Source organism: Camarhynchus parvulus, chromosome 2, assembly GCF_901933205.1.
Source record: "Camarhynchus parvulus chromosome 2, STF_HiC, whole genome shotgun sequence".
Taxonomy (NCBI): domain Eukaryota; kingdom Metazoa; phylum Chordata; class Aves; order Passeriformes; family Thraupidae; genus Camarhynchus; species Camarhynchus parvulus.
In genome coordinates this window covers 5,506,882-5,532,977 of record NC_044572.1, presented here as the reverse complement: position 1 = coordinate 5,532,977, position 26,096 = coordinate 5,506,882, and the positions used below count along the sequence as shown (strand labels likewise).

At 39.8% G+C, this 26,096-nt stretch overlaps 1 protein-coding gene across 1 annotated transcript in view; it reads right to left on the bottom strand.

The window, feature by feature from the left end:
- Positions 1 to 13,611: 13,611 nt before the first annotated feature.
- Positions 13,612 to 26,096, bottom strand: part of LOC115917272 (sodium channel protein type 5 subunit alpha-like) — a 42,213-nt gene continuing 29,728 nt past the window's right edge. The window contains exons 18-28 of the mRNA XM_030971094.1: positions 25,486 to 25,632; positions 24,254 to 24,374; positions 22,600 to 22,754; positions 21,765 to 21,938; positions 21,433 to 21,540; positions 19,742 to 20,020; positions 19,106 to 19,159; positions 18,077 to 18,218; positions 17,407 to 17,507; positions 16,717 to 16,987; positions 13,612 to 15,333 (exon numbers count right to left, since the gene is read on the bottom strand). Of these exons, the coding sequence (XP_030826954.1) occupies positions 14,135 to 15,333; positions 16,717 to 16,987; positions 17,407 to 17,507; positions 18,077 to 18,218; positions 19,106 to 19,159; positions 19,742 to 20,020; positions 21,433 to 21,540; positions 21,765 to 21,938; positions 22,600 to 22,754; positions 24,254 to 24,374; positions 25,486 to 25,632 (2,751 nt within the window). The 3' untranslated portion in view covers positions 13,612 to 14,134. The remainder of the gene's footprint in view (positions 15,334 to 16,716; positions 16,988 to 17,406; positions 17,508 to 18,076; positions 18,219 to 19,105; positions 19,160 to 19,741; positions 20,021 to 21,432; positions 21,541 to 21,764; positions 21,939 to 22,599; positions 22,755 to 24,253; positions 24,375 to 25,485; positions 25,633 to 26,096) is intronic.

The following is a 26,096-nucleotide window of genomic DNA, read 5'->3' as shown; positions in this document are numbered from 1 at the left end:
TAAGTGCTGTGAGAAGCTCCTTTAGCACGAGGTGCCATGAGGCTGTAGTGCATCAAATTCAGTTTAGCCAACACTTCCCTCTACTGGGAAAAAAAATACTGTCATTTGTTTTAATTCCCTTTGAAATAAAGGGAGAGGCCAGCGTGTCAAGGGGGCTTCCTGCCCAAAGATGGGAGATTTGGGGGCATGTGGGATGAAAAAAGGGCAATCGCCAATACCTTGCTCTTTTATTACCCGAGCAAAAGAGATTTGGGCACCCCATATTGATTTCCTTTCAAGGAGCACACCCACAAATTCCCTTCACTGATGGTTTCCCAGCCCCACTGAGAGGGAATAACCAAACCAGCAGGGCTGGGACCCCGCCACACCATTCTAAGGAATAAATAAGGTCAACCCACTGTGCCAAACACCCTGTTTGGATCCCACACTGAGTCACAGCAGGGAATGATGTTGAAACTTCATTGTATAACACGCTGCGGGATCTGGGCTTATTCCTCCCTCTAATGAGAGCCCTGATTCCTCCTCATCCCCCCCACTTCACTTCCAATAAGCAAAGAGACCCTGACACAAACCCAGCTGCTGTGTCAGGATACATCTGTATCAGTCTTCAGCTTCTGCCTTTTAATTAAGTGTATCATCCTCATGGAGCAGCTCTCATCAAGCATCCACGGGGAAATCCTGTAACGCCTGGATAAATTGCTACATTTGCTCAATCAGACTCAAAGATAAAACCCTAAAGTGAGCTTATCTAATTTAATGGGGGAGAAAAAAAATTTACAGGCTGGCAGTGCCTCTGTCAACGACTGTGTCCAAGTGTAAAGAAAGCATTCAATGCTCTGATAGACATAACAGCTCACATCATTAAAGTAAAATTAATTTTCGTCTCACTGAAATGGCTCACCTCTCAATCCCTCCAAAATTAGGCCACTTTATGTCTAACCAGAAGACAGCTGCATTTTAATTTATAGGGGAAAGAAGGTTATGTTGGGCTGGGCTGAATTATGACCCATTACCATGCTTTTGCCACCTGTGGCCAGTACAAATATTTGGTTATTAGGCAGTTCAGAGAGCAGAGGAACACAGCTTCATTAATAGGGGAAAAGCATTTACATAGGGTTTCCTGATTAGCTTGAGTTTCCAGAAGAGCTTTCTGTGCTTTTTGGAGGAAGCAAAGATATCCAAGCAACCCCTTTTCCTACATCAGATAAAGCCTCCTAAAAGGGGATGTCACGCTCTGAGCCTTTGCAAAGTGTAAAGTCAAAATTTATTCCTTCCTTTTTGTGCCAAAAGCATGACTTCAAGACACAAAAATCTTTTTACCCCTTCCACCTCTCTAAGACAACATCAGAACTAAAAACATCTGACAGAGTCAGAATAAACTGGTTGATTGATTGGTTTCAAACACCTGCAACCTGTAGTTAGAAACAAGCCTTGAGAAGCATCTTTGAGGCACAGCTAACAAGAGAATCCCCACAAGGATTGCAGGGAAATTCCAAGTGATAATTTTCTGTATTTAATGCCCTGAACCCTCTTTTTTTCACTGCAGTCTATCATGCCCTCCCTGCTCCATTTTAACACTAATTAAAGGCAAACTTCCTTCCACTACATTTACTTAATATTTTACATGAGTCATGAACTATTTCCTTTTTATTCCTTAATTTGAATCTCCTTATTAATTTCAATGCCTATTAGTTTGTATTCGGACTCCACCATTTCAGCTTCTGGGAAGTGCTTAGGGTACAAAGACCTAAGCAATAATGACCACAATGTTTTTCAGCACAGAAACAGGCCTGGGGACTTCCTTGGCACTGCTCTAGGCTGTTGATGCTCACATAGGTCAGATCTCGGGCAAATTTTGGTCACAAATGGTTAAGTGACTCAGAATTTCTGAAGAAACCTGACCAATCTGAGGCAAATTAAACTGTGCTCTTCTGTTCCTTTTCTTGTAGTTTCCTGTAAGGGCACTGAAGGACGAATATGATGTAGAAACCTTTGTCTGGTGCTTCTCATTGATCCCTTCATCCTTAAATTAAGTTTTAAATCCAGGGTTTGTAGTCTACTCAGCTCTCGCTATCCATGTTATTTTATTTGCAAAAGTGCCCACAGAGCATAAAGATGTGACAATATTTTCTTCTGAAAAGAAGACAGCGTGAGGACAGCCAGGGAAATGACCATGGGTCAGTTGGACTCCATGATCTTGGAAGGCTTTTCCAACATCAATGATTCTGTAATTCTGTGACTGAATTCAGGGATTATCATTATTATTTTTTCAGCTTCTTCAAGCTGATCAGCCTAAGGAGCCCCAGGTGGACACGACACCTGCCCTCAAGCTCCTTTTAGCTCTGAAACTCTTACCCTGATACTGCAAAGAATCATTTAGGTAGGAAAAGACCTCCAGGATCATCAAGCCCCTTAGCCATTAACCTGGTACTGTCAGGTCCACCACTAAATCCTGTCCCTACATGCCATATCCACGTATTTTTCAAATCCTTCCAAATGATGGTGACTTCACCCCTTCTCTGGGCAATGTGTTCCAACCTCTGAATGCCTCTTTTGTGAAGGAATTTCTCCAAATATCCAATCTAACCCTACCCTGATGAAAGTTGAGGCCATTTGCTCTTGTCCTTATGCTTGTTATCAGGGAGAGGAGAGGGAGGGAGCAAGTAAGCATCACACGGCCACTTGTTCACTCCCCTACCACTGGCATCAGGGAGAGAATCGGAAGAACAAAAGCGAGAAAGTTCATGGGTTGAGATAAAGACCGTTTAAGAGAAAAAACAAGAGCCACGCACACAAGCACAGCAAAACAAGGAATTAATTCTGCACTCCCCATGGGCAGGCAGGTGTTCAGTGATCCCCAGGAAAGCAGGGCTCCATCACACACAATTCACTTGGGAAGACAAAAGCCATCCCACTCACTATCCCCCTCTCCCCCCATTATTCTTTATTCCCTCCCACTTTATACACTGAGCATGATGTCTTATGGTCTGGAACCCCTTGGTTAGTTAGGGTCAACTGTCCTGGCTGTGTCACCTCCCAGTTTTCCCACTCCCCTCACCAGTAAGGCACTGTGAGAAGCAGAAAAGGCCTTGGGTCTGTGCAAGCCCTGCTCAGCAATAACAAAAACACCTCCATATTACAAAACCAGTTACCAGCACAAATCCAAATAGTCCCACAGTAGTTATCATGAAGAAAATGTACCCTGGGCAAACGCAGCACATTCCATCCCTTGTTCCATATCATTGGCATCATGTTCAGGTGATAAAATATCCAGCACAACTTAATTAACCATGACTTCCCACCCTTTAAAGCAATAAACAGATGAAGTATCTGAATGACCAGAGCCCAAGAAAAGAGGCCGTGAATGTCCAATCCTTCACACAAAGGGCATGAAATCTGATCTGAATACATGTGAGAAGGGTGTGTAGGGAGCCAAGCAAAGTCCCCATTATATCACTGGAACCCTCTGCTGTGAAGAGGCCTCAGTCCCAGCAGTAAAAGCCTCTGGTGGTGGGAATGTGGACCAGAGAGTCTCCGAAATGGTCAGAGTAGTTTCCTTAACAAGGTCTGCACCAAAAGGTGTTTTGTGTTCATTTTGTCCATGACTTTGGGCTCCATCAGTCGCAGTGGCCACTCAGGACAGGAGGAATGGTGTATTGTGCTGAGTTACTGGGCACCAAACACATCTCAGGCCAGGTCACTCTGCTCTTCCACTGCTTGTTTTAATGCTTTTCCTCCACTGGTCCTTGTGGCTCCGGGGAAACAGCTCCCCTCAAACTCCTCCAGCAGAGATCCTTCCCACAGGCTGAGGTTCTTCACAGGTGTGATGATCTCCACAGGATCACAGCCTCCTCCAGTCATTAACCTACTCCAGCAAGGACTCATCCACAGTTCACAGTCCCTTTGGTTGGAGTTCACACTTGGAGTCCCAGCCTGTGCAGCTCAGCAGCACCGATACACCAGAGATGCCCTGGCCATCTGCCAGCCCAGGCAGGGCTGTTATCATCACCAGGGCTCTTATCAATATGTGCCCAGGCCCAGCAGAGTACCTTGACCAGCAATTGTAAAAAGGAGCCACTAATGAGGCTCTAATGCACAGCCAGACAAGTGAGCCCCACGGCAAGCACAGGAGCCTGCCAATTAATAGCTAAATGGCAATAACAGCTATTAAATCAATCTAGCATATTTCAATCAAATCTCTCATTGTCTCTAACCATTCAAGCTGCACACTGAGCATGACAAAAAGTCTGTTGTGGTTTAATCCCAGGCAGCCACTCAGTCACTCCCCTGCCCGCAGGATCAGAGAGAGACTCAGAAGAGAAAAAGTGAGAAAACTCAGGGGTGGAGATAAAGACAGTTTAAAAGATAAAGCCACACACATAAACAGAGCAAAACAAGGAATTCATTCAACACTTCCACAGGCAGGCAGGTGTTCAGCCATCTTCAGGAGAGCAGGGCCCAATCACACATAGTGGTGACTCGGGAAGACAAATGCCATCACCCCAAACATCCCCCCATTTTATTTAGTGAGCATAATATCACGTGGTGTGGAATATCTCTTTGGTCAGTGGGGGTCAGATGCCCCAGCTGTGTCTCCTCCCAGCTTGTCATGCACCCCCAGGCCCCTCAGTAGTGTGGCAGTACAAGAAGCAGAGAAGGCCTTGGTGCTGTGCAGGTGCTGCTCAGCAATATCCAAAACATCTCTAGATAGCCAACACTGTGCTCAGCACATCTAAAACTAAATCTAAAACTTAGTCCCATACTAGTTACTGTGAAGAAAATTAACTCTCCCCAAGCAAAAATCAGCACAATTCACCAGGTACATCTTCTGTCTGAGAGTTGAAGAGTCAAGAATTAACCATCACATCTTTGGGCTTTCTGCTTCTCTTTTTGGTCTGTTTGCCAGCAGCCTGCAAACTCCTCACCCTCTCCTACTTACTCCCAAACTCTTATTTTTATATTTCCACCACATCCCACCACCAATTTCCTCCTCATCTCTATTTAGGCAGAAAGTAGTTTTAGACCAGGCTAATGCAGCAGGCAGGCCCAGTTACCTCCTGAGAAAAATTACATTGAAGTCACCAGGTTCTCCAATCAACCAGAAATTCAACCTGTTAAAAATGGGGGAGTCTTTCAAATATTTGTTTTAGCTCTTTGGAGAAGATTTTATACAAGCCTATAACCACTCAAGGCTATCAGCTCTTTGTATTTCATCTTTAATGCCATATCCTTCCTCTGACAAACAGAGCCCTTAAGAACCAAATGCCCTTGACTGGAAATGTCCCATCAAAGCTCATCAATGCCACACTGAGCCACCACATCTTGCTTTTCCAAGCTGATCCTTCTGAGCGCAGGGTCAGACCCTGACTGAGTATTGAATATGCTCCTCAGCATCAAGCAAAGTCCAATTTTTTTCCTCCTCTGCAATATTTGAGTGCTCTCTCAGAGAGCGAGATTATTTTATTTACTCTTTTGTCTATTTTCAAGCATTGATTTGGGAGTGGCTGCAAATGGGATAGGACTGCGGCTTCTGCCAGATTTTTGGGGGGGACTGCTCTACTCAGCACAAACACAGCCATGCACAGAAAATAGCACAAAATGCTAACATTTGACTCTGGTTTCCAAAAGAGTTGGGACACTGCAGCAGCCCCCTCTTTTCAGAGCATTGTGAAGTCCAACAGCAAGAATGGAAGCCAGAAAAGGACTTCCCACCACCTTTTAGTTCTCACATACTGCTTTTCCTACCTGATTTTCACTCCTTAGCCCTTTCTATACTCATGTTCATATAGAAAAAAACAAAGAGGACAAACAGAAGCTAATTTCCAGATTGTTTAAAGTAAAAGAAAAGTTGAAAAGCAAACATAGGTGAGACAAGAACTTCTGAATGCAGTGACAATGGGCCCCATTTTCTTTTACACATAGGATAACTATTTAACTCCTTTTCTAGTAAAAATGGAAAGAGGTAAATCACTCCTGTCAATCCCACCCCAAAAGCATATCACAACTCCAAATGTAGTCTCCTTTCACATCTCCAACAGAATACTAAAGACAAAAGTACAACAAAACCCATCCCATAAAACAGACAGGCAAACAAATGCAGTCATTTCTTTAGAAAAAAAAAAAAAAAGGATAAACTCTCTGAGTCCACAGACACAGAAAGCCTGGCTGGAACAACAGTCACAGCAAAAACTTCTCTAAAAATAAATAAATATTCCTATATCTGCACTGCTACCTTGTTAGATATGAATGCCACTACTGGTTTAGAGGACAGGTACCAACAAACTCTAATCCCTTCTCCAACAACAAGAACCAACCAAACAAACAAAATACACCAACCTTTTCTCCCCAAAAAATTTAAAAACAAGCAAACATCAAGAAAAAAACCCCAAAAAACAAACCAAACAACCAGCCCAATAACAAAACATCAAAAACCCCTAAAACACCCCACAAAAGCACTCTAAAAATCCCACCAACCCCTCAAAAACAAAAACCCAACATACCCCTCCTGCCCCCCAAAAAAACCCAACTGAAAGATAAAACAAATCACCACTCAAATACACCCAACCTACTGCCTCCTCTCCTGCCTTATAAATAGTTTGTTTCCTGATTGTTTATCCCTTTCAACTGTTGCCTGATGGGGTGAGCATGTTAACCCTTTCCTTGGCACATCCAATTAAGCTCCCAGCTGTTGGATCCTGTTCTTCAGCTCCACCCAAGGAGGTGAATATTGGCTGCATACTATCCTGGCTATAACAACCATGCCAAACTCAGTTGTGTTATTAGTTTGTCAGATTAGGAAGATGTTGACAAGAGCCAAAATGTTGCTTGATTGTTGAGGAAAATGCCTGTGTGAGTGGTTTTACGAGCTCCTTCCATTCACTTGAAAATAATGAATACAGAGGTGATAGTGAGTAACATTTTCATTGAAGGTATTAAATAAAATTTTATTGTAGCATTAAAGGTGTATCAAGAACCAGTGACTAAAGTCAAGCTAATTCAAATGAAGAGGTAAGTTTTAACTGTGAGGCTGATTAACTGAGAAACAAATTATCAGGTGGAAAACATTCTCCTTGATGTCCTCAGGTCAAGAGCTGGAACCCTAGCAGAACAAATGTCTTCAGTAAAATAAAGCCAGACTCACCTTTAAGATATTTGTCAGCACTGACCTGTCTTTCCAGTTCCTTTCTGTGATAACATGGAAAATAACCTTTCCACTTTCTGGTGTTACTCTCCCAAAACATATATATATTTAAAATCTCAGGGACCATCTCAATCAACTTGACGGGATAAGAAAACACATATTGGAGTATTGGATCTTGCTGTTGTGGGGAAACTTGTGCTTTACAACCAGCAGGGTACAAATGACAAATTTTCCATGTGCATCTTCCTGTGTGCAAGAGGCCTGGTCCATAGCCATGGGACCATGGCAAGCTTCCACAGGGAAAACTCACCACAGGAAAACTGCAAACTGCACCCTCTTATAGACTTTGGAGGGAGGGTGGTTGATGCAGACTGTTCAAAATTAATCTTGCTCAATACTCTGCTTTAACCCTCACATTTTTTCCTCTTACAGGAACAATCACATTTCTCGACTTTCGTTTTGCAGGATTGAAGAAACCAGGATTCCAATTTTCTTTCCACAGGCTCTCTAATTTCCTGTCTGTTGTAGAAACCCTTTAAATCTTGTTTGGTTCATATGAATCTTCCTTGAGCATCTTATACCAGCGTGTGCAGAGGCGCAGCCTCACCAGTGCCTCCTCTTTGCTTCAGCACCACCTGCCCCCCATGTGTCTGAGCTGACAGAGCTTCACTTCATTTCTGTATTTCAGAATTGCACCACATTACACATCCCAGCCCTTCTGTCACAGTAGCTGACCCAGGTCTCCACCGGTGTGGAAACCAGGAGTATTTCTCTGTCTGTTCTGTGGTTCCCTGGCCCCCAGGGGAGCACTGACTTTGACCCTCATTCATGGAGAAAGTTTTCCAGACTTCAAGATAGACTGGAATCCACAAAAGTGTGAAATAGATTATAGATAGTAGTGTAGGTGCATCACTTGGTGAGAAATTGAGGTTTTGGAATTTTGCGTTGTGGATGGAAGCAAGATGGAGGGCACAGGGTGTCATCCTGGGTTTCTTCTTCATGCTTCTTCTTCCTCCTTCTTCTCCATGGGTTTGGGTGGCATTTTGTAATTGGGCAGAAAAGCCTGCATTATGGGCTCTTTGGGATCAGTTATTGGGTTAAAAGGGAAAATAATCCAGTTGTCAGTTCTTAATTGGATAGTTTAGTCTTAAAAGACCTTGGAACAAGAGGTTGTTGGCCATTTTGTGCCTTCTAATGAAAAGCTGCTGAACTCCCAGCAGTGAGACTGTTTTACTGATAAGAAATAATAAACACCTGAGTCCAAACATGAATTACTGTCTCAAGTGCCTTCAGTCCTGACCCAGAGAAACCCACAACTGGAACCCCCACACACAGGGATCTGCTGTTCCCTTCCCCTGAAAGCAAATGTCCCCCATTTGGCCCCCAGTAGAGCCCTTCATGTTCTGCTCCCTTACATTCTCTCAGGATATCAGGGGATAAGATTTGCTACATTCCTATTTCTTAGAAAATACATTTCAAACCTTTTTTAATTCAATTTTCCACTTTCCTTCAAATCTTTGATTGTTTCCTCTCCAAAATGTGCCCCACAGCCCTGCAATATACATAGTTCACATCAGCAAGTCTCTGCTTGAGGTGTATGTTACCTCCTTTTCTAATGCAAGTTGTTACATTTAGGTTGGATTTTGTGGATTTTTTTCTCTCCTGCAACCTTTCCTGATTTGACAGATTCTCACAAATCCTTAGAGAAAGACCTGCAGGTTTATGTGGCAGTTCTCAACAGGATTTTTGCCAAGGGGTTGTTCTGGACTCCAGCTCCATTGTTTTAATTCCCTTCTGTGTCCATCCATGGATTTACTCACATTTCCATTCAAACACTTCTTGTTTGCCAAGGAAAATATAATCCCATATTGACAACAGTCTTCACCAAAATTTAAGGAGTTTATGTACCTGATATTTATAGTATATATAGATAGACAAACTTTAAAGCTATCCAAACCCTCACCCCTGACCCATTTTAAACCAAACTCACATCATCTTTACTTTTTCTTCTTTCTTATCTAGCCAATGATTTACTTATTACTGTTTCAGCTTCCTATTCATGGTCTCATTCTCTTTTACACTGGAAAGTCTCACTCATTTTGTTTTCTGACCTTTAAACTGCAGCTTTCTTTAAGCAAACCTCTCCTCCCCCTCCCTCTAAGCTCTCTGTTTCCTGCTAATACCTTTTCAGTATTAACAGTTATTTATCTGTTCAGGTTTCACTCTCTATACTTGAGACAGAGGTCCCACTTTCTTTTTTTTTTTTTTTTACATTGAAAATGTCATTTTGATCGAAAACCACTAGGAGGAAGCATTCAACAAGTTTCCCTGTCCAGATGTAGATCCCAGTCTTAATTTTATTAAATTCAGATCATTTTGAGCAGGAACTAAGGGACCTGCTGGATTACAGATCCCCTTGAAAGTGCTGTGGCACATAACACTTTGAAAACACCTTGTAACTATTTACTTTCCAGTCAAACTGGCTTCTCTGCTTCTGCTAAAATCAGTTTTTTGCTAAAATCATCAATCCTCCAAAGAACAGAAACCACCTCAAATTTACCAGTTAATTTTCCCCTGACTATTCTGTCTTTTAAACATTTTTCTCCCTTCCTCATATTTTCCCACCTGCTTTATTTACTGACAGTTACAATGCATCCTCTCAGCTGTTATTTCTAGGCTGAAAACACTAAACTTTTCATATCACACATTATTATTCATCCTAGCATTGCTTCCCAGCACATGATATAGTTTTAATTCACAACTGTTGAATTGCAAAGATCTCTGGTAAACAGGAGGAAAATATGTTGCTTTTCTTTCAAGCACAAATGGAGTTTCATGCAGCTCCATCAATTTGCCCAAGAGCTGAGAAACCCTGAACTGTATCATTCACGTGGTTCAATTAATGAGAGTCTCAATGCTAAAGTCAGTTTAGCCTTTGCTACAGGTCCTGAAGAAAATAATGCTGAAGAAAATAGCTTTTTATTAATTAGTTTCTTTTTTTCCCCACCCTTTTAACACTGTTGACTGGTTTGCAATTATTCAAGGATTTTCCATTACTTTGATTTCTTATGAAAAATATGTGTGATTTAGGTAGTAAAATGAAGCCCACTACAGAGAGGTACAGATGTTCTTGAGTTCTCAGGTCGTTCATTCATATATTTCTTGTTCCACATCACTATCAAAGGAACAAACTGATACATCATGTTGTTGAGCTTGTGTTTCTCGTGGGCTGTCAAAGGGAAAAGTTCTCAGGCCTCAATTTTTTTTTGTCTCTATTAATAACCTCCTTAAAAATGTAATAATTTGGAGTAAAATTTTAAGTGATTTATAGTTTATGGAAGATGTAACTGTGTAAGAGACCAGGCTGTTAATGTAGCCTGGATTAAATGACTAAAATCACATGAAATATTGCTATGAATGACCAAAAAAGGAAAGCAATTCATCTAGAAATAAGGCTGTATATCACACTAGGAACACAATAGGAAAGCATGATGTTTGTAAGAATATTGCAGAAACCAAAATTAAGAGGCTCAGAGGTGAACCAGAAGGATTTGGAAGATTATTTATTTCTAAGGGCACATTTTCGAACTGCCATGTTTATATTCAGAATTTTATCTCCCAAATGATTGGGGCCTCCTTGTGGCTTAGAAGATTTTCTTGTGGCCTTTCATTACATAAAGAGGGTTTATAAGAAAGATTGAGGGAGACTTTTTATCGGGGATTTTAGACTGAAAGAGGGTAGGTTAATCTTTGACATACGATATTTTTCTAAAAGGATGGTGAGGCCCTGGCACAGGGTGCCCAGAGCAGCTGTGGCTGCCCCTGGATCCCTGGAAATATCCAAGGCCAGGGTGGAAGGGGCATGGAGCACCCTGGGATAGTGGAAGGTGTCCCTGCCATGGCAGGGGGTAGAACTGGATGGTCTTTAATATCCCTTGCAACCCAAACCATTCTTTGATTCTGTGACTAAAGAACATGGCAAGCAAACAGTCTTCCCTAAAATAGTATCACCTTTACTCAGAGTTTCTGCAGAAGGTAAAATTCACCCTAGATGGTATTTATCATTTCTTACACCAACAAACAATTCACTTAGGGTACCAAATGAACTTTGGCATCTGCTCTCCTACGTTGGTGGAGCTCTGGCTTGGTTTCAGGGTGGCCTTTCCTGAGAGTACATCGGTGATGCTTGTATATATTCTGACCAACAATTAACTGCTCTTACAATAAAAAAATACTTCTTCCTGGCACACAAACTGGCAAAGATGAGTCACACCACATTTAGGTATGGATATGTTTAATGCAATCTCCTGGGAGGATGTGATACCAGGGCTGTTCAGTGTCACAGACATCTTTTATGAAAAATCCTTTCCTTAGGATTTTTCCTCCTGAGAAGCTGAGAGGCCTCAGGAACAAAATGTAAACAATGGTTATCTGCTGCTGTGGAATGCAACAGGTGCATCTTTGATTGGTCTCATGCAGTTGTTTCTAATTAATGGCCAATCACAGAGAGCTGGTTCGGACTCTCTGTCCGAGACACAAGCCTTTGTTATCATTCTTTCTTTTTCTATTCTTAGCTAGCCTTCTGATGAAATCCTTTCTGTTCTTTTCGTATAGTTTTAATATAATATATATCATAAAATAATAAATCAAGCCTTCTAAAACACAGAGTCAGATTGTCTCTTCCCTCATCCTAAGACCCTTGTGAACACAGTCACAGTTCAGTGCACCCCCAAATCCATGAGAATGACGCATGTGGCTCATTACTGCTCCTCAATGCATCCTGCACATCTTGGGAAGCTCACACTGAACAGGCTGGAGCTGGGAAACACCATCCCACCAGTGCCATGTAGTCAGCTCCTCAGCTGGGGTTGTTCATATGCTGTGAAAGTGGTTAAAAATAATTTTAGCCAAATGAATCCATTTATTTTCATTAATTCTTTTACATTTCTTAGATTTATTTTTTTATTTGAAAGAATAGAGCCTCTAGGTTCTAAAGGCACAGAGCTGTTGACTTTTCTGGTATAACACAGATTCACTGTGCCTCTACATTAAAATCTGAGGGAGTGTTAGTCAAAACTAATTAAAGGTGCTACCATTTCAGGAATGGCTAGGGAGAAGTTAAGGGAATACCACAGATGAAACTAAAAGGTACTATAAATATTATTTATTTGCATCAGTCTTCAGACAATATTAACTGAAAACAAAGTCTCGTTATCAGGTGTAATTTATCATCCATAGTAAAAGAGAATTTCTGTCCAAAAAGCTCACAATCTGAAGAGGTGGAAAAGACAGGAGAAGAAAGCAACATAAGACATAAGAATATAACTGCTACCAGGGAGAAGGGGCATTCAAGAGACAAGAAAACTTGCTGCAGGTTGCAAACAAGTGCACAGCAGGTCCCGCTCAATCACTGGGTTCTTTTCTGGCTGAAATCACTGTGGAGGGAAAAGCTCACCTGAGCCTTGCCAGAGCCTGCCAAACCCAACAGTGATCACAGATCTGCAACCTTGCAACTAAAAAAATTAAAAGCATCTTAAAGATGTTAGTGTACATAAGAAATTAAAATATCTGGGGTAATTTGTGACTACACCTAGTACGGGACAAAGGGGAACACAACAGTCCTTAGACAGCAAAGTGCATCAGCTGGATGCATCTCCAAAGTAAATGTACACAGGACAAAAAAGTAGTGTTTGGGCATGTGTTTTTCTGAGAAGTATAAGGACATGAAGATAAAGGACTTCATAAGTAAAATGTGGTGACGTGAGAAACCACGACAGCCCATCTGCACATGTAGCTCTATGAGAAGTAGAATTTTAGAATTTGTATTTCATCCTCAGGTTTATGTTAACCCCAAACCCAAGTATTTCAACACAGATTTCCTAATTGCCTACATTACCCATAATTTGGTTTCTTCTAACCTTTGCAGGAGAGAGAAGGCTGGTTCTCCCATCAGAGAAACACAGCGAGGTGGGAGAAAGGCTCCTACCTCCAAAGAGATACATCCATGGCCATGGATGATGTTCATCACCACAACCAAGCATACCTCTGATGAGTCCCATGTGGAGCTCCCTGGCCTTGGTTTCTGCTGTCTAAGGGAGTGGCTGAAGTGATATTACCAATTTCCAGCCAGTGTTATTTGTGTTTCTCTTCTCTGCCACATTGTCAAGAATGAACTTGAACACAAAACTCAACTGTTAGAAGTTTGAGGAAAGTATGCAATAAACACAAAATTTTATGGAGTGATTGATGGTACAGCTGCCTTCACCTCACTGCCAGAGGAAACAGGGTAAAAAAATAATCCTCACAGGCAAAACATAAACAAGGTTTTTCTCTGCTCAGTATGACTTCTGTAAGATTAAGAGTTGTATTTATTATTTCATTAAACTTCAGTAACACAACTATGATAACGTACATGCCATGGTTTATTCTGTAAATTGATCATATGGGAAGAAGTCCACTACACTGTGGAATACCTGTGGATCATGCAGGGTCTATGTTTGTGGCACATCTGTCCCCAAACATTAAAAAAAAAAATTCAAAAAATCATCAGTGATTTGCTAAACAGGTTTATAATGATAGTAGCAATTAGGAATGGAATAAATTTTAGCTCCTTTCCATTCCTCAATTTATACTCATATTGACATTCATTTTCTGTTCTCCAGTAGATCCACTAGTGCTTGGACTTTTCTCTGCTTCCTGTACAGGGCAAATATCAGCTGAGGTTGCCTGTCACTGCTGTGAACATGTCACAGCACCCAGGTACTGTGGGACCCGCTTTGCAGTGAGATGCCATCGATCAAACAGATCCAAAACTTTTCTCTGAACAGGAAAATATTGAAGAAAACTGAACACAACAGAGCCAGAGGCCACGATTCTCAGCTGCCATAACCAACAGACCTGGTTTCATAGGGAGGCTGCCTCTGCTGACAAGTATTTACAATATCATCTTCTGTGAAAATTTAAAAATATCCTTACAGCTTTGTCACCAATTAACTACTTAAAGTCTGGAGATTGTTGATTGCCCATTATTTCTCCATCCTCAACCACGAGATTGCCACTACTCTCTCTTGTGACACTGTCATACGACGGAGGGATGGACACTGAGGACGACGTTTCAGACCTGTTAGGACTCCTACCATAATTTGCACGCAGCATACATGCAACGAGTCCTTCTTTTTCTGGAGCAGCATCTCCCAGAGTGTCAGAGCTGCCAGTTCTGTGCTGGTACAGGTAGGAAGCCTGTTTGAGGGAGCGCTGGAGCAGGTGGCTCCTGTAGGCACGCTGGATGACCGTGGCCGACGCTTCCTCTTGCCTGTGGCTGAGTGTAGTGGATATTGGCTCATAGGATTGTTTTGATGGATTGGCAGCCATGAATTTCTCCTCCATATGTACTTTCAGAGTATCCAGCTCTCCAGAATCTCCCAACACCCTCTTGGTGAAAGCAAACAAGATATCCAAGCAGTGTATCTTGTCCCCACTGACCACAGGCAGGTCCATTGCTGTGAGCTCAACTTTGTTTGGTTTTGGTACACACAAGGGCTTGGGCAGAGCATCTGCAAAGTCTGAAAGTGCCGAGAAAGTTATGAACTGAGTTGCCTCAGGATCAAACTTCTCCCAGATTTCATAAAAGATATCAAAGTCATCTTCCCCTAAAGGCTCTGCACTTTCCTCAGTGGCAGCATTGAAGTTCTCCATAATAACAGCTATGTACATGTTTACAACAATGAGAAATGATATAATGATGTAACTCACAAAATAAATAATACCTATGGCAGGTTTACCACATTCACCCACTTCACCATTTATGGTTGGATCACAGTATGGTGGCCCAGTGTTTAAAATGGGGTTGAGAAGACCATCCCAGCCAGCTGACGTGGTGATTTGGAAGAGACAGAGCATGCTGTTAGCAAAGGTTTGGAAGTTGAACATATCATCAATGCCACCTTCCATCTTCACATAGGCAAAGTTAGCCATGCCAAAAATGGCATAAATGAACATGACCAGGAACAGCAAGAGGCCGATGTTGAACAGAGCAGGAAGGGACATCATTAAGGCAAAGAGCAGAGTTCGAATTCCTTTGGCTCCCCGGATGAGTCTCAGGATCCGGCCAATCCGGACCAAGCGAATGACTCTGAAGAGTGTGGGTGGTAAGAAATGTTCAAAGGCTTTGCCAATGTTGGAAAGCAGTAAGGCTGAAAAGGAGAAGATAACAACTCATTAGAATATAATATTTTCCCTTAACTTGTAAAGAGGCTGGAATGATAATATATTCACAGCTCAAAAATATCTGATGTGTGGTTGCTAAGCTCCACCAGAATAACTTTTAGGAGAAGCTGAATTGAAATAATAGATGTTGAAATCAGCAATTATGAGCTACATTCTTCAGCCATCAGAGAACAGTCTCTGTTGCACAGAAGATGACAAGAAACTTTCTGTGCACAACTTCAAATATCTCTATCAGTTGACACTTGACGAGTGATGGTTTTCTTTGACTCTGGTTGCATGAATATTTCAGCAGATTCAAGTTACCTTCTCCATTTGTCTTCAAATACTGACACCACAAAGCTAAACTAAGAAAACAAGATATAATGCAATGTCAAAATCATTTAGATAATATAGGCATGATATGTGGAAGCAAACAGAGCGATGAACACAGAAGATGTGCATGCCACTCTACAACGGCTTTTGGTTTATTCAGGGACAGAGCTACACATGGATGTTATTTTTTCTTTGTTTGAATGAAATAAATGACACCTGGTAGCATTAGAAGAGGCTTGTCTCTTCTAAGTGCAGCTGTTTGGGATAATTTTTTCTGTATTTACAATCCAGAAACTTAATTTCTCAAGGAAGAGCCATAGTCTTACTGGAATCTTACTTACCCTAGACACAAGTGATAGTAAAGAACTGAAATATCCTTCTTGCCCTAAATGTCTCTTGCTAGGGCAGTACTAGCCCTGGGAATAGTTAAATTGGCAAGAAGCAAAAATTTGCAACAGAGCTCTTTACCCCAGTTCTTCCATTGCAATCCCTTCAAGTAAAAACTAATACATTTTTGGTGATCTTTTCTATTGTGTTACAAAGTGAGAACCCTTATTGTCAGTCAGCAATGCCTGAATTCTACAGGCTATAATCTAATTCCAGTCTTCCCACTCTATACATATTCCAGTATTCCTATTTTTCTATATATTTCAGTCACCTGTCAAAAAATACAGATGACAAACCCCAATAATTGATCTCATTGAATATTTCTTAGTTGGTACTAAATCTGTGACAATGGAAATTATCATGTAATGTGATACTGCTATGATGAGTTATTAATTCTGTACTTCAGATAAGAAAAAAACAAACCTGACGAACTATTATAAATATATACACACTTTTACTAAAGGAATTGTTTTGAATCTCATTTCATATAATCTTGAGGGGGCTTGTTTATTTTTTCCTTAAGACCTTGTAGTATTATGACTTACATTTCAATGATTATTTGCAGTTAATAAATTTTAACTAATTTTCTTTTCTTTCTAAAAAGAATAATAATTTATATAGTAAAGAATTTTCAAGACAGCTTTACTTACCAACAAGTGACATAATAACAACAACTAAATCAAATATGTTCCAGGCATTTGAGAAATAGTACTGCCTCAGAGCCAGCAATTTCAGCACACATTCTGCAGTGAAGATGGTAACAAAGAGTATATTGATTTTGCTGAGGATGGTTGTCTTTGTTTCACTTTGCTCATACGTTTCCACCATCATTGTGACCATATTGAGGCAGATGAGACCCATGATGACAACATCAAACATCTGGGATGTTACAATGTTGAAAAGGAAACCTTGGTATCTGTTCTAGAAGGGAAAAAGAATACTTCTGACATCAGTTATGAAAATAAGGAGTACCCATCTTATACACGTTTTCAACATTTCCAATTTTTATGTCACAAAGTCACTCAGCTGCAACGAAGTTGGAGAAATTGGAGAAAGGCAGAGCACAACAATGACATTAAAAATCCCTTCCCATCCTGAAGTTTTATCAGTTCCAAGAAGAATGTAAAACCCAATAATATTTATGCAGAGAACTTAATAAATATTTAACCTGTAAAATAATTCAGTCCACTTTTTAGTGTGGAACTGACTTTAGAGAACTGTGCGAGTATCAATGTAAAGACAATAAGAATATTTTATATGCAATATATCAATTTATGCACTTTCCAGAGAATTAAATTGCATTTTTGCAATGCATTTTCCCAGTGAAGAATTCTGTTTACCAAGGGCCTTGGAATGGGTTTTTGAGGTTTCTTAGATCCCAGTTTTTTCATTGCATTGTAGTATTTTTTCTGTTCTTCTGTCATAAAGATATCTTCCCCACCTAAGTATACAAAGAAATGTCACTGTTATCTGGTGAAGAGCAAAACTACTGTACTTAAAATGTCTAAAATTCTGGAAACTGACATTCATTCCTTTTTTACATCTTGCTGTTACTGGCTCTTATTTCATGTCATGTAACTGTGTCCAAAAAATCAGCAGCACAAACCAGCCATTCCCAGAGTAGAAGTCTTGGTGTGAAACTCAGCTCACCCAAAAGGCATGCAAACAAAAAACATGGACAGGATCAAATCTTTCCCTGGGCTTGCTGAATATCCAAATTTTTCCCTGGGCTTTCATGCTGGGCTTGCTGAATATCCAAATCACTCCTCAGAGTATCTGTAGCAGACCACTTTCTAAATAATGAGTCTCTGGTCATGTAGAGTTCCCCAAAAGGAGTGAAATTTTAAGAGGCTTTGAAATGTTTGGGGAAGATCTAGGTGTTCAGGTTACAGGGAAAAAGAAAGGAGAAAGTTATTTCTTGTACTTTAATTATTAATGCTCTGATAAATGCCAATAGAAGTTTTAGATTCCATGTATAGGACCTTGTTCTGTAAAGCACAACCAAAACACTTATCTTTTTCTTTTGCTGGTTGAAGTTGTCAATGATTACACCAACAAAGAGGTTCAGGGTGAAAAAAGACCCAAAGATGATGAAGTTCACAAAGTAGAGATACATATAGAGACTGTACTCCATTTCTGGCTGATCATCTTTCTGCAAGAATGAGAAATAACAATACAGCAACATGGGCCCAATTGAGAATAATCTTCATATTGAAGCTCCTCTCAAAAATTGATTCCAGGAGAAACTAAGATTTACAGACTTTCTGCTAATTGTGACAAAAGTGGTATAATTTAAAAATACCAATAATGCATAACACAAAATTTTGTTTGAATATTCTTGACATGATTTTCACAGGCATTGCAGAAGCACCATTTCAGTTCCTTCCAATAAGAACAGGAGCTGTAAATTTTTCAGTACATGAAAAATCAAACAAACTATTTAGAAGTCAAATTCCAAGCTCTTGCCATTAAAATTCTTGGCCTAGATATGTTGTTGCTCTTTTTTATCTTCTTAGCAAAAAAACTTCTGTGATGGCTATTATTAATAAAAACAAAATTGGGAGAAGAAAAAATAACTTTTCAAATTGAAGAACAAAGAAGAAAAACATTTAAACACATAAAAACTTATCAATATATGAAAATATTTATAGTAGTAATTTCATATTTTATATATTACTTTATATTTTCATATATAATATTGCTAATATTATAATATGAAAATGCTTTAAAAATTCTTTCATTCCTTTGAACTCCTGATGAAATTAAGGCATCCTCTACATTTCAATTTCTTTCCTTACTAAGTCATACCACTTTGTGGTATGGGTGGATCTAGAGCTGAAACCCTTTCCCCGTTGCAACAGAGGAGCTTTAGGATATGATGAGTCATTTGCTGATTAAATGTTTACATCACCTGACAAAAAATAATTACTGGTAGTATTTAGCACTGACAAACAGCAGATGTGGAAGTGCAAAATGAATATTGCATTTGCAGAGAGCAGCAACATTCTCAAAAAACATGGTTTGAGTGAAATGACTGACCTCTCGTGAATCTACTGCTGCATACATGATCTCCATCCAACCCTTAAATGTTGCCTGGAATGAGAGATTATGGAAAATGTGTTGAACTTTGACCTTGAAACTCTTCACATAATTTGCAATATCAGAATGACACTGACTGGAGCAAGAGCCTTTGCTATGTTCACAGGCACAAAACACCCAGCTCTGGCTGCTGCTGTGAGTGGCATTCTCAGCCTCACAGGATATGAAAGCTCTCAGTGGGGAGACAGAACACTTTATCCTAGGATTCTGACAGAGGAAACCTTCATCAGCATGGCACTAAAGGCCATGCAACCCTCATGGCTGAATAAATACACATTTTGACAGAAAAGATCACTATTTCCCCCAGAATTCCTTCTGAGATGGACTCCAGGATCATGAAACTGCTGGAGGCTGCAACAGCACTTGCCCACCAGATGTTCCTTTATCACCTGGAAAGTCAGGGCAGGGTCTTATCTGTCCCCCTTTTCCCATTTGTGTGCATGAACTGCCAGCTACAAGGGGGAGCAAGCTGCAGGATATTCCACTCCCTGCATCACCATCAGAGATAAATTAGGAATTAACAAAAGGTCAAGCCCATCTGACAAGGGCTGGCTACTGAGGACAAGCAGCACTTACCACCTGAAGAAGAGCCAGGTAGCCAGAGCCAACATTATCAAAATTGACTTTAACATTGACCCAGAATATTTTCCCAGTGTTGTTATACATCTCACAGTCTGTTTTGTTCGCGATGTTGCCCTCTAATGTGGAATTTTCATCTGTCATATTGACACATTTCCCAAACTTCCCAGCAAAGAGGTTCACTCCCATGATGCTGAAGATGAGCCAGAAGATGAGGCAGACAAGCAGAACATTCATGATGGAAGGGATGGCTCCCAGGAGGGCATTGACCACAACCTTGGATGAAAAGGGAGAGGAAAAATACGCTTCAGTAGAAAGGATGAGCCCAGGTATCAATAAGCAGTCACTTAGTCATCTCTGCAAACAGAAACCTGAATGTTTTCTATGTAAATAGTCACAGTCACACTGGTCACAGCTGTCAGGGGGACCTTGAACAATATCTTTAGTATCTATTAGGTTTTCAAAGCAATAGTTGATATTTCTTGGTTTGCTGTGAGGTCTTACCACTACTAAAATGTAAGTCCATCCTTTTTTTTCCCCCTTATTTTTGGAATAGGCGGAAAACTTAGGGGAAAATAGGGGAAAACTTCTGAAGTATTCATCCATGAGCACTTGTGCAGAGGACTACATTTAAGACTGTCCAAAGTAGTTCCTAAAAGGGCCAGTAATAATTCTCCACTAGTAATTTGCTTCATTTATTTTTAGTGGATTACGCTTGTTTTTGGGGTTTATAAGCATAAGCCAGGTACATTTCCTGTGCTAGGTGCTGTACAGCCACAGAAAAGTGTCCATGCAGATTTTAAATGTATGCTAAGACATAATAGATTGCTTTGAAAAAATTGGGTAAGGGAATGGTGGGAACATTTCTTTGAGTTTCACAGTGACGGCAGTTAACTCATCTGTGAGGTAGCAAAGAAAGACTTGATGGACCAGCAGAAAAATTCAAAGGCTTTGTGAAGGTTTTTTGGAGACTGTGCCACACACATTCTTCATGGCAAGACATAAAGTATGACGCTACCTGTTTCAATACCAAAATTTACTCCAGGCATGGAAATTTGGATACATTCTGCTAATTAATTTAATGACATTTCTCTCTGTCTTCACAGTGTCAAGATTGCAACCACAGAGTTTTCCGTTTTATTCTTCCCATATAAAAAAAAAAAATAAATGTGCTCTTTTGATGGGAAAAGAAAATCTAATGTTCTACAGGAAAACACTTTTGTTTTCTGAAAGAACTATATTTGAAACAATAATTTGAGCAAAGTACTTTTTAATAGGCTACAGTTTTTGTAAATCAATCCAGTAAAATCTTTCAAAATTGAAGTGACTCCTCTGAGTTAGCTTGCTATCAGATTTCAAAAATTATAATTGTGCTCACAGTTCTTATTCTCTATTTTATTTTTGCCTATCTCAGTAAGACAGAACACAATAATGTCTGAGCAGCAATGGAACAAAGTTCCACCTAGGCCAGTTTTAATTTCAACAGCACTTGGATCAATCACTCCAGGAAAGTCTATAAGGAATGCCCAAGTACAGAACACAACCAAGGGTCTCTTAAAAAATGTATTTTATAGCTCCTAAGCTGAGCTCAGGGTGAGCATGTGAACTTGACAAAGACACAGTGATGAGTCACAAACCTGTTATGTGCTCATCAGTTCTGACAAGCTTTGGTTTGCAATCAGTCTTACCCTCATTCCCTCAAACCGGGACAGTGCTCTCAGGGGTCTCAGAGCTCGCAGAGTCCTGAGAGATTTCATGGGCCCAAAGGTACTGCCAAAGAGGTTTATCAAAGAGACCTGAGTGGGAAGACAAAGGAAATGCATTAACAACATCCTGTCATCTGTTTCCTTTATTTCTGTTAAAAAAAAACCCAACCAACAAACAAAACCATGCTTTCGGTGCCCGGAGTACAATATCCTGACACCATTGCTACAGGGCTTAAGGTCTGAAATTTACATCCAGAAAATAATCAGGGATTCTGCTGCTAATGCCGTGTAGGAACAGTAAGGGCAGAACTCACATCTACAATAAGGAAATCCAGCCAGCACCAGGCATTGGTGAAATATTTCTTGAAGCCGTAAGCCACCCACTTCAGGAGCATCTCCAGAATGAAGATGAAAGTGAACATTTTGTCAAGAAATCCCAGTATCTCTTGAATTCTTTCTCTCTTATGTATATGGATGTCTTCAAATGCCTGAAATCATAATATATATAGATAAATGGCAAAAATCAGAAAGTAACCTTGTACATTTAAAGCCAAGCAACACTGAGACACTTTCATCATTCGGTTTGTTTTAATACAGATCTGAACACCATTTGTTACTCAAATCCCTGCCAGCTGATAAAAGTGTAATTGTGCCCGTGTCTTCTCTTTCTTTTTCTCTATATAAAACAGCCCTGTGGATGCATCCCTCCTGCACAATGAAATCCTGGCAGGACAGGATAAAAATATATACATATTTTTAGAAATTTATATAATAAAATTTATATATTGAAGAGAACTAAGCCTTTTTTTCCCCAAGTATTAAAAGTCACTTGTTTGTTTTAATGGTATAAAATCTCCTTAATATTTCACAAATATGACATAACTTCCTGAAAAAAATCCAGTATACAGCCAGAAGAGAAACAGCTTTTGAGATTCATGTATTCTTAGCTTAGCTCATGCTCTCTTATAATTTTTAATAACATCAATAATAGATTTGCAATAATTAAAATGATGAATAAATGACTTTGAAGACTCTTCCCTCTTTATGAGTTCAAAGAAATTCAGTTTGTTTGTTGGTAAAAACAACTTCTCTGGGTGCAAATTAAAGCAAAGAACCCTTCATGAATACATGAGACTGTGCTACACCAACCAGGGCTCCACTGCTTAGAAGAATCATGAACACGATAAAGGACTCAAACCAAGAATGTTCCACAATCTGGTAGCAAGTTTTTCTCAGATTCCACCAGGTTTCTCCTCCAAATTTTGCAGCACTACCCAGGCAACAATGGAAGTACCGAGCACAACCTGAAAGTGAGAGACAGCAATGAGTGCATGGAAGGAGGGCACGTGAATGTGAAGGCATGGCCAGGAAACTTCTGGGGATAGGACAAATGCAATGGTCACAGTTACTGCATCCTTGTTGTTGGTTTTCCCTGTTTTACCAAGAGAAAAAAAATTGGGATACGTCTAGTTTAATTTGCCTTGTAGCTCCTATATAGTAGGTAGAGTCCCTTTGGACAACTTTTCATTATTTCAATATTGTATTTGCAGGGAATGCCCCGACAAAGGCAGGAATTATGCATCTGACTCCATGTTCTCAGAAGGCTAATTTATTACTTTTTGACACTATATTATATTAAAGAATGCTATACTAAATTATACTAAAGGATACAGAAAAGATACTAAATGCTAAAAAGATAATAATGAAAACTTGTGACTCTTTCCAGAGTCCCGACACAGCTTGGCCCTGATTGGCCAATGAGTGAAAACAATTCACACCAGAATCCAATGAAACAATCACCTGTGGATAAACAATCTCCAAACACGTTCCAGATGAGCACAACACAGGAGAAGCAAATGAGATAAGAATTGTTTTCCTTTTCTCTGAGGCTTCTCAGCTCCCCAGGAGAAAAATCCTGGGTGAAGGAATTTTTTCAGAGAATGTGAATGCCACGTTTCAAGACATTTCTGAGACACTGGACAGGCTCTCACTGACCTGCTGTTGGGGCACACAAAATTTCAAGGCCATGGGAAAAGTCTTGATGTTACAAAAGTCCTTCTCAGTTTCTGCACACTCTTTGGAAAGCAGAGATGAGATGCTGCAACCCCAGCACAGAAAGCCACCAAATTTGTAAGGATTGATGTGAAAGCCAGCATTGTTACATATTAGGGTAGAAAAAAATCATAAAAGCACTGAACACATCCTAGAACAACTTGCAAAGCTAGGTATTGTCTGATGATTTGAAAAGAATCCTCTGATTATTGGATCATATTTAAGGTCCTTTCCAACCCAAGCCATTCTATGATTCTATAATCATCACCCCACAGAAATTCAATTCATCTTAGCAGCTTCTTTTGCTTATTTCACTCCTTTGTTTGAGATTGCTCATGAAATGTTATTCAAGGAATACTTTTACTGCTGCAATGCATTAATAAACCTGATGTGCTGGGTGACCATTGCCACGTGAGACCCAACCCCCCACACTTCTCTTATGTTAAACCCCCAGAGTGACTTGGTTGTGTCGAACTGAGTGAAATGCATCTCACCTCACAATCCTTTTTTTCAAAATGGGGTCTATGCCATTCCCCATGTCCCACTTGGAAGCAATTGGCTTTTAGAGGAAAGGGTTTTGCTTTTCAGGTGTCTCAGTCTCTGTGTTGACTAGATAGGGACACCTATTTAGCTTTTTTCCAGATAACTAAAATTAACTGAAAATAATCCGACCCTATTGGCTCAGCAATAGAGAAACAAGTTGAATTTTCACTCTTCTCACTTCCCAGCAGTGAAACCATGAGAGTCTTACCTTCTGGAAAGCATTGTTCTGGAGTCTTGAAGTCTTCAGAAAATTCTGGAATCTGTTTTAAAAGATCTTCAGGATTTGTCAAATCCACTGTGCTGACCTCAGAAGAGCTGACACTGTCCAACTACCAAGCACAGTAATATCAGTTATTAATTCTTTCTAATTTGGGTCCAAATGAGTAAATTAATTCATGAACAAATAAAACTCAAAATAAAAGTTTGGTATGTACTAATATTACAAGTATTGTTGGTAATGGAAAAAACTTTTTCATTTTAAAAGATATAAGCTTAGAAGTACCAACAGGTGCATTCAAATAGAAGCCCAAGCTCTATAATTACAATATCTATCTGTATGAATCAGATGTAATTGCCTAATCAGCTGGGAAACTGAAGAGCTTTTAAATTGCATATTAGTGAACGTAGTTCTCAAAAGAGGAGAAATTACCTGGTTTAAAAACCATGAAATCATGGAAAGATGCATTCACACAGGAGACCCAGATAAATCAGTTATCATGCCAGGAACTGAGCACTCATGATAATATTTAGAAAGCAGAAATTGGAATCACACCCTGTATTCTTCAGTAGGCTTTTTACCATCCCATTAAACCAAAGACAACATTATGAGTCAGCAGTTTGTTAGCAATTGTTTACTTTATGTTTTTGTTCTTTCATGTTTCCATAATGCTGGTTTTTACTTCTTTGAATGTATTCTACATTCAAAATTATTTTAAAATCACTGGAAACTGGTAACAGTGGTCTTTAATGACACAGAGAGAAACTCATTTCAAGCATTATGTTTCTTGAATCCAAGATACTTAGGACATAGGCAGATTTGATGGAATTTCCCACATGAAAACTTCTCTCTCTTTAATTCTCCTTTTTTTTTAATCCTCCTTTTTTGTGGAGTCAGAATTTAATGAATGGAAGGTATCAGAGAGTATTTTATAAATTATTCATAATTACTACCAAAGTTACACTATAGTTTTCCCATTTCTACACGCTCTCTTTCCTATACTATATATATTTTTTTCCTTTAAAATAAAGACCTAGAAAACCTTTGATTTTGCTCACAGAATTCCAGCTCCAGTATTGGTTCTTGTCCTGCCAGACCAGGTACTGCAAGTTCAGAGGTGCTTCTGGCACTAAACTTCTCTCTGGTAAATCCCTGAACTGAAATATGCCTGTGTTTGGCCAATATTGGAAAATTAACATCACTGAAAAAAAAAAAATTGTTACCTCTTTTTCTTCTGGTGATGAGAGTTCACTCTTCCGGTCCTTTTCTAGATAAAGCACACTGAATTCTTCAGAGGAAAATCCTGATCCTTTACTTGAGCTGCCTGAATTTTTTGCTCTGTCTCCCCTTTGCCTCAGGTGATTTTCATCCTGAAATTAATCTGTGGATTAGAGGGGCTTTCTTTTGCCTTTTTAGGGAGTGTACAAGTCAGAGGGGAAAAACCAATAAGCTATAAATTTCATTTAAAGTGGGAATCTCCAGACAAGAGTTATAAGAAAAGATCCTTTTGATTCTCTGATTTTACCTAAGGATAGAACTTTCCCCCAGCAGAGCAAATGAAGGCATTTTAGTGATCTATTCAAAACTTAAATGAGCATTCTTACATAGAAATTAAGAGGGAAATTTAATATAGGAAATTGTGATACCAGAATGGCAACTGTGATTGAAACAGGACTGAAAAATTCATAGACCACAAAGAAATAGGGTAAATATAGGATGCAGTATCAGAAATATGTCCTTGGTAGAGCCACTCCATACTTAATCCCATCCACTTCTAATAATTACTACATATTACACACAGGAAGGAAAAATACAAAGGAAGGATCAGAGCTAT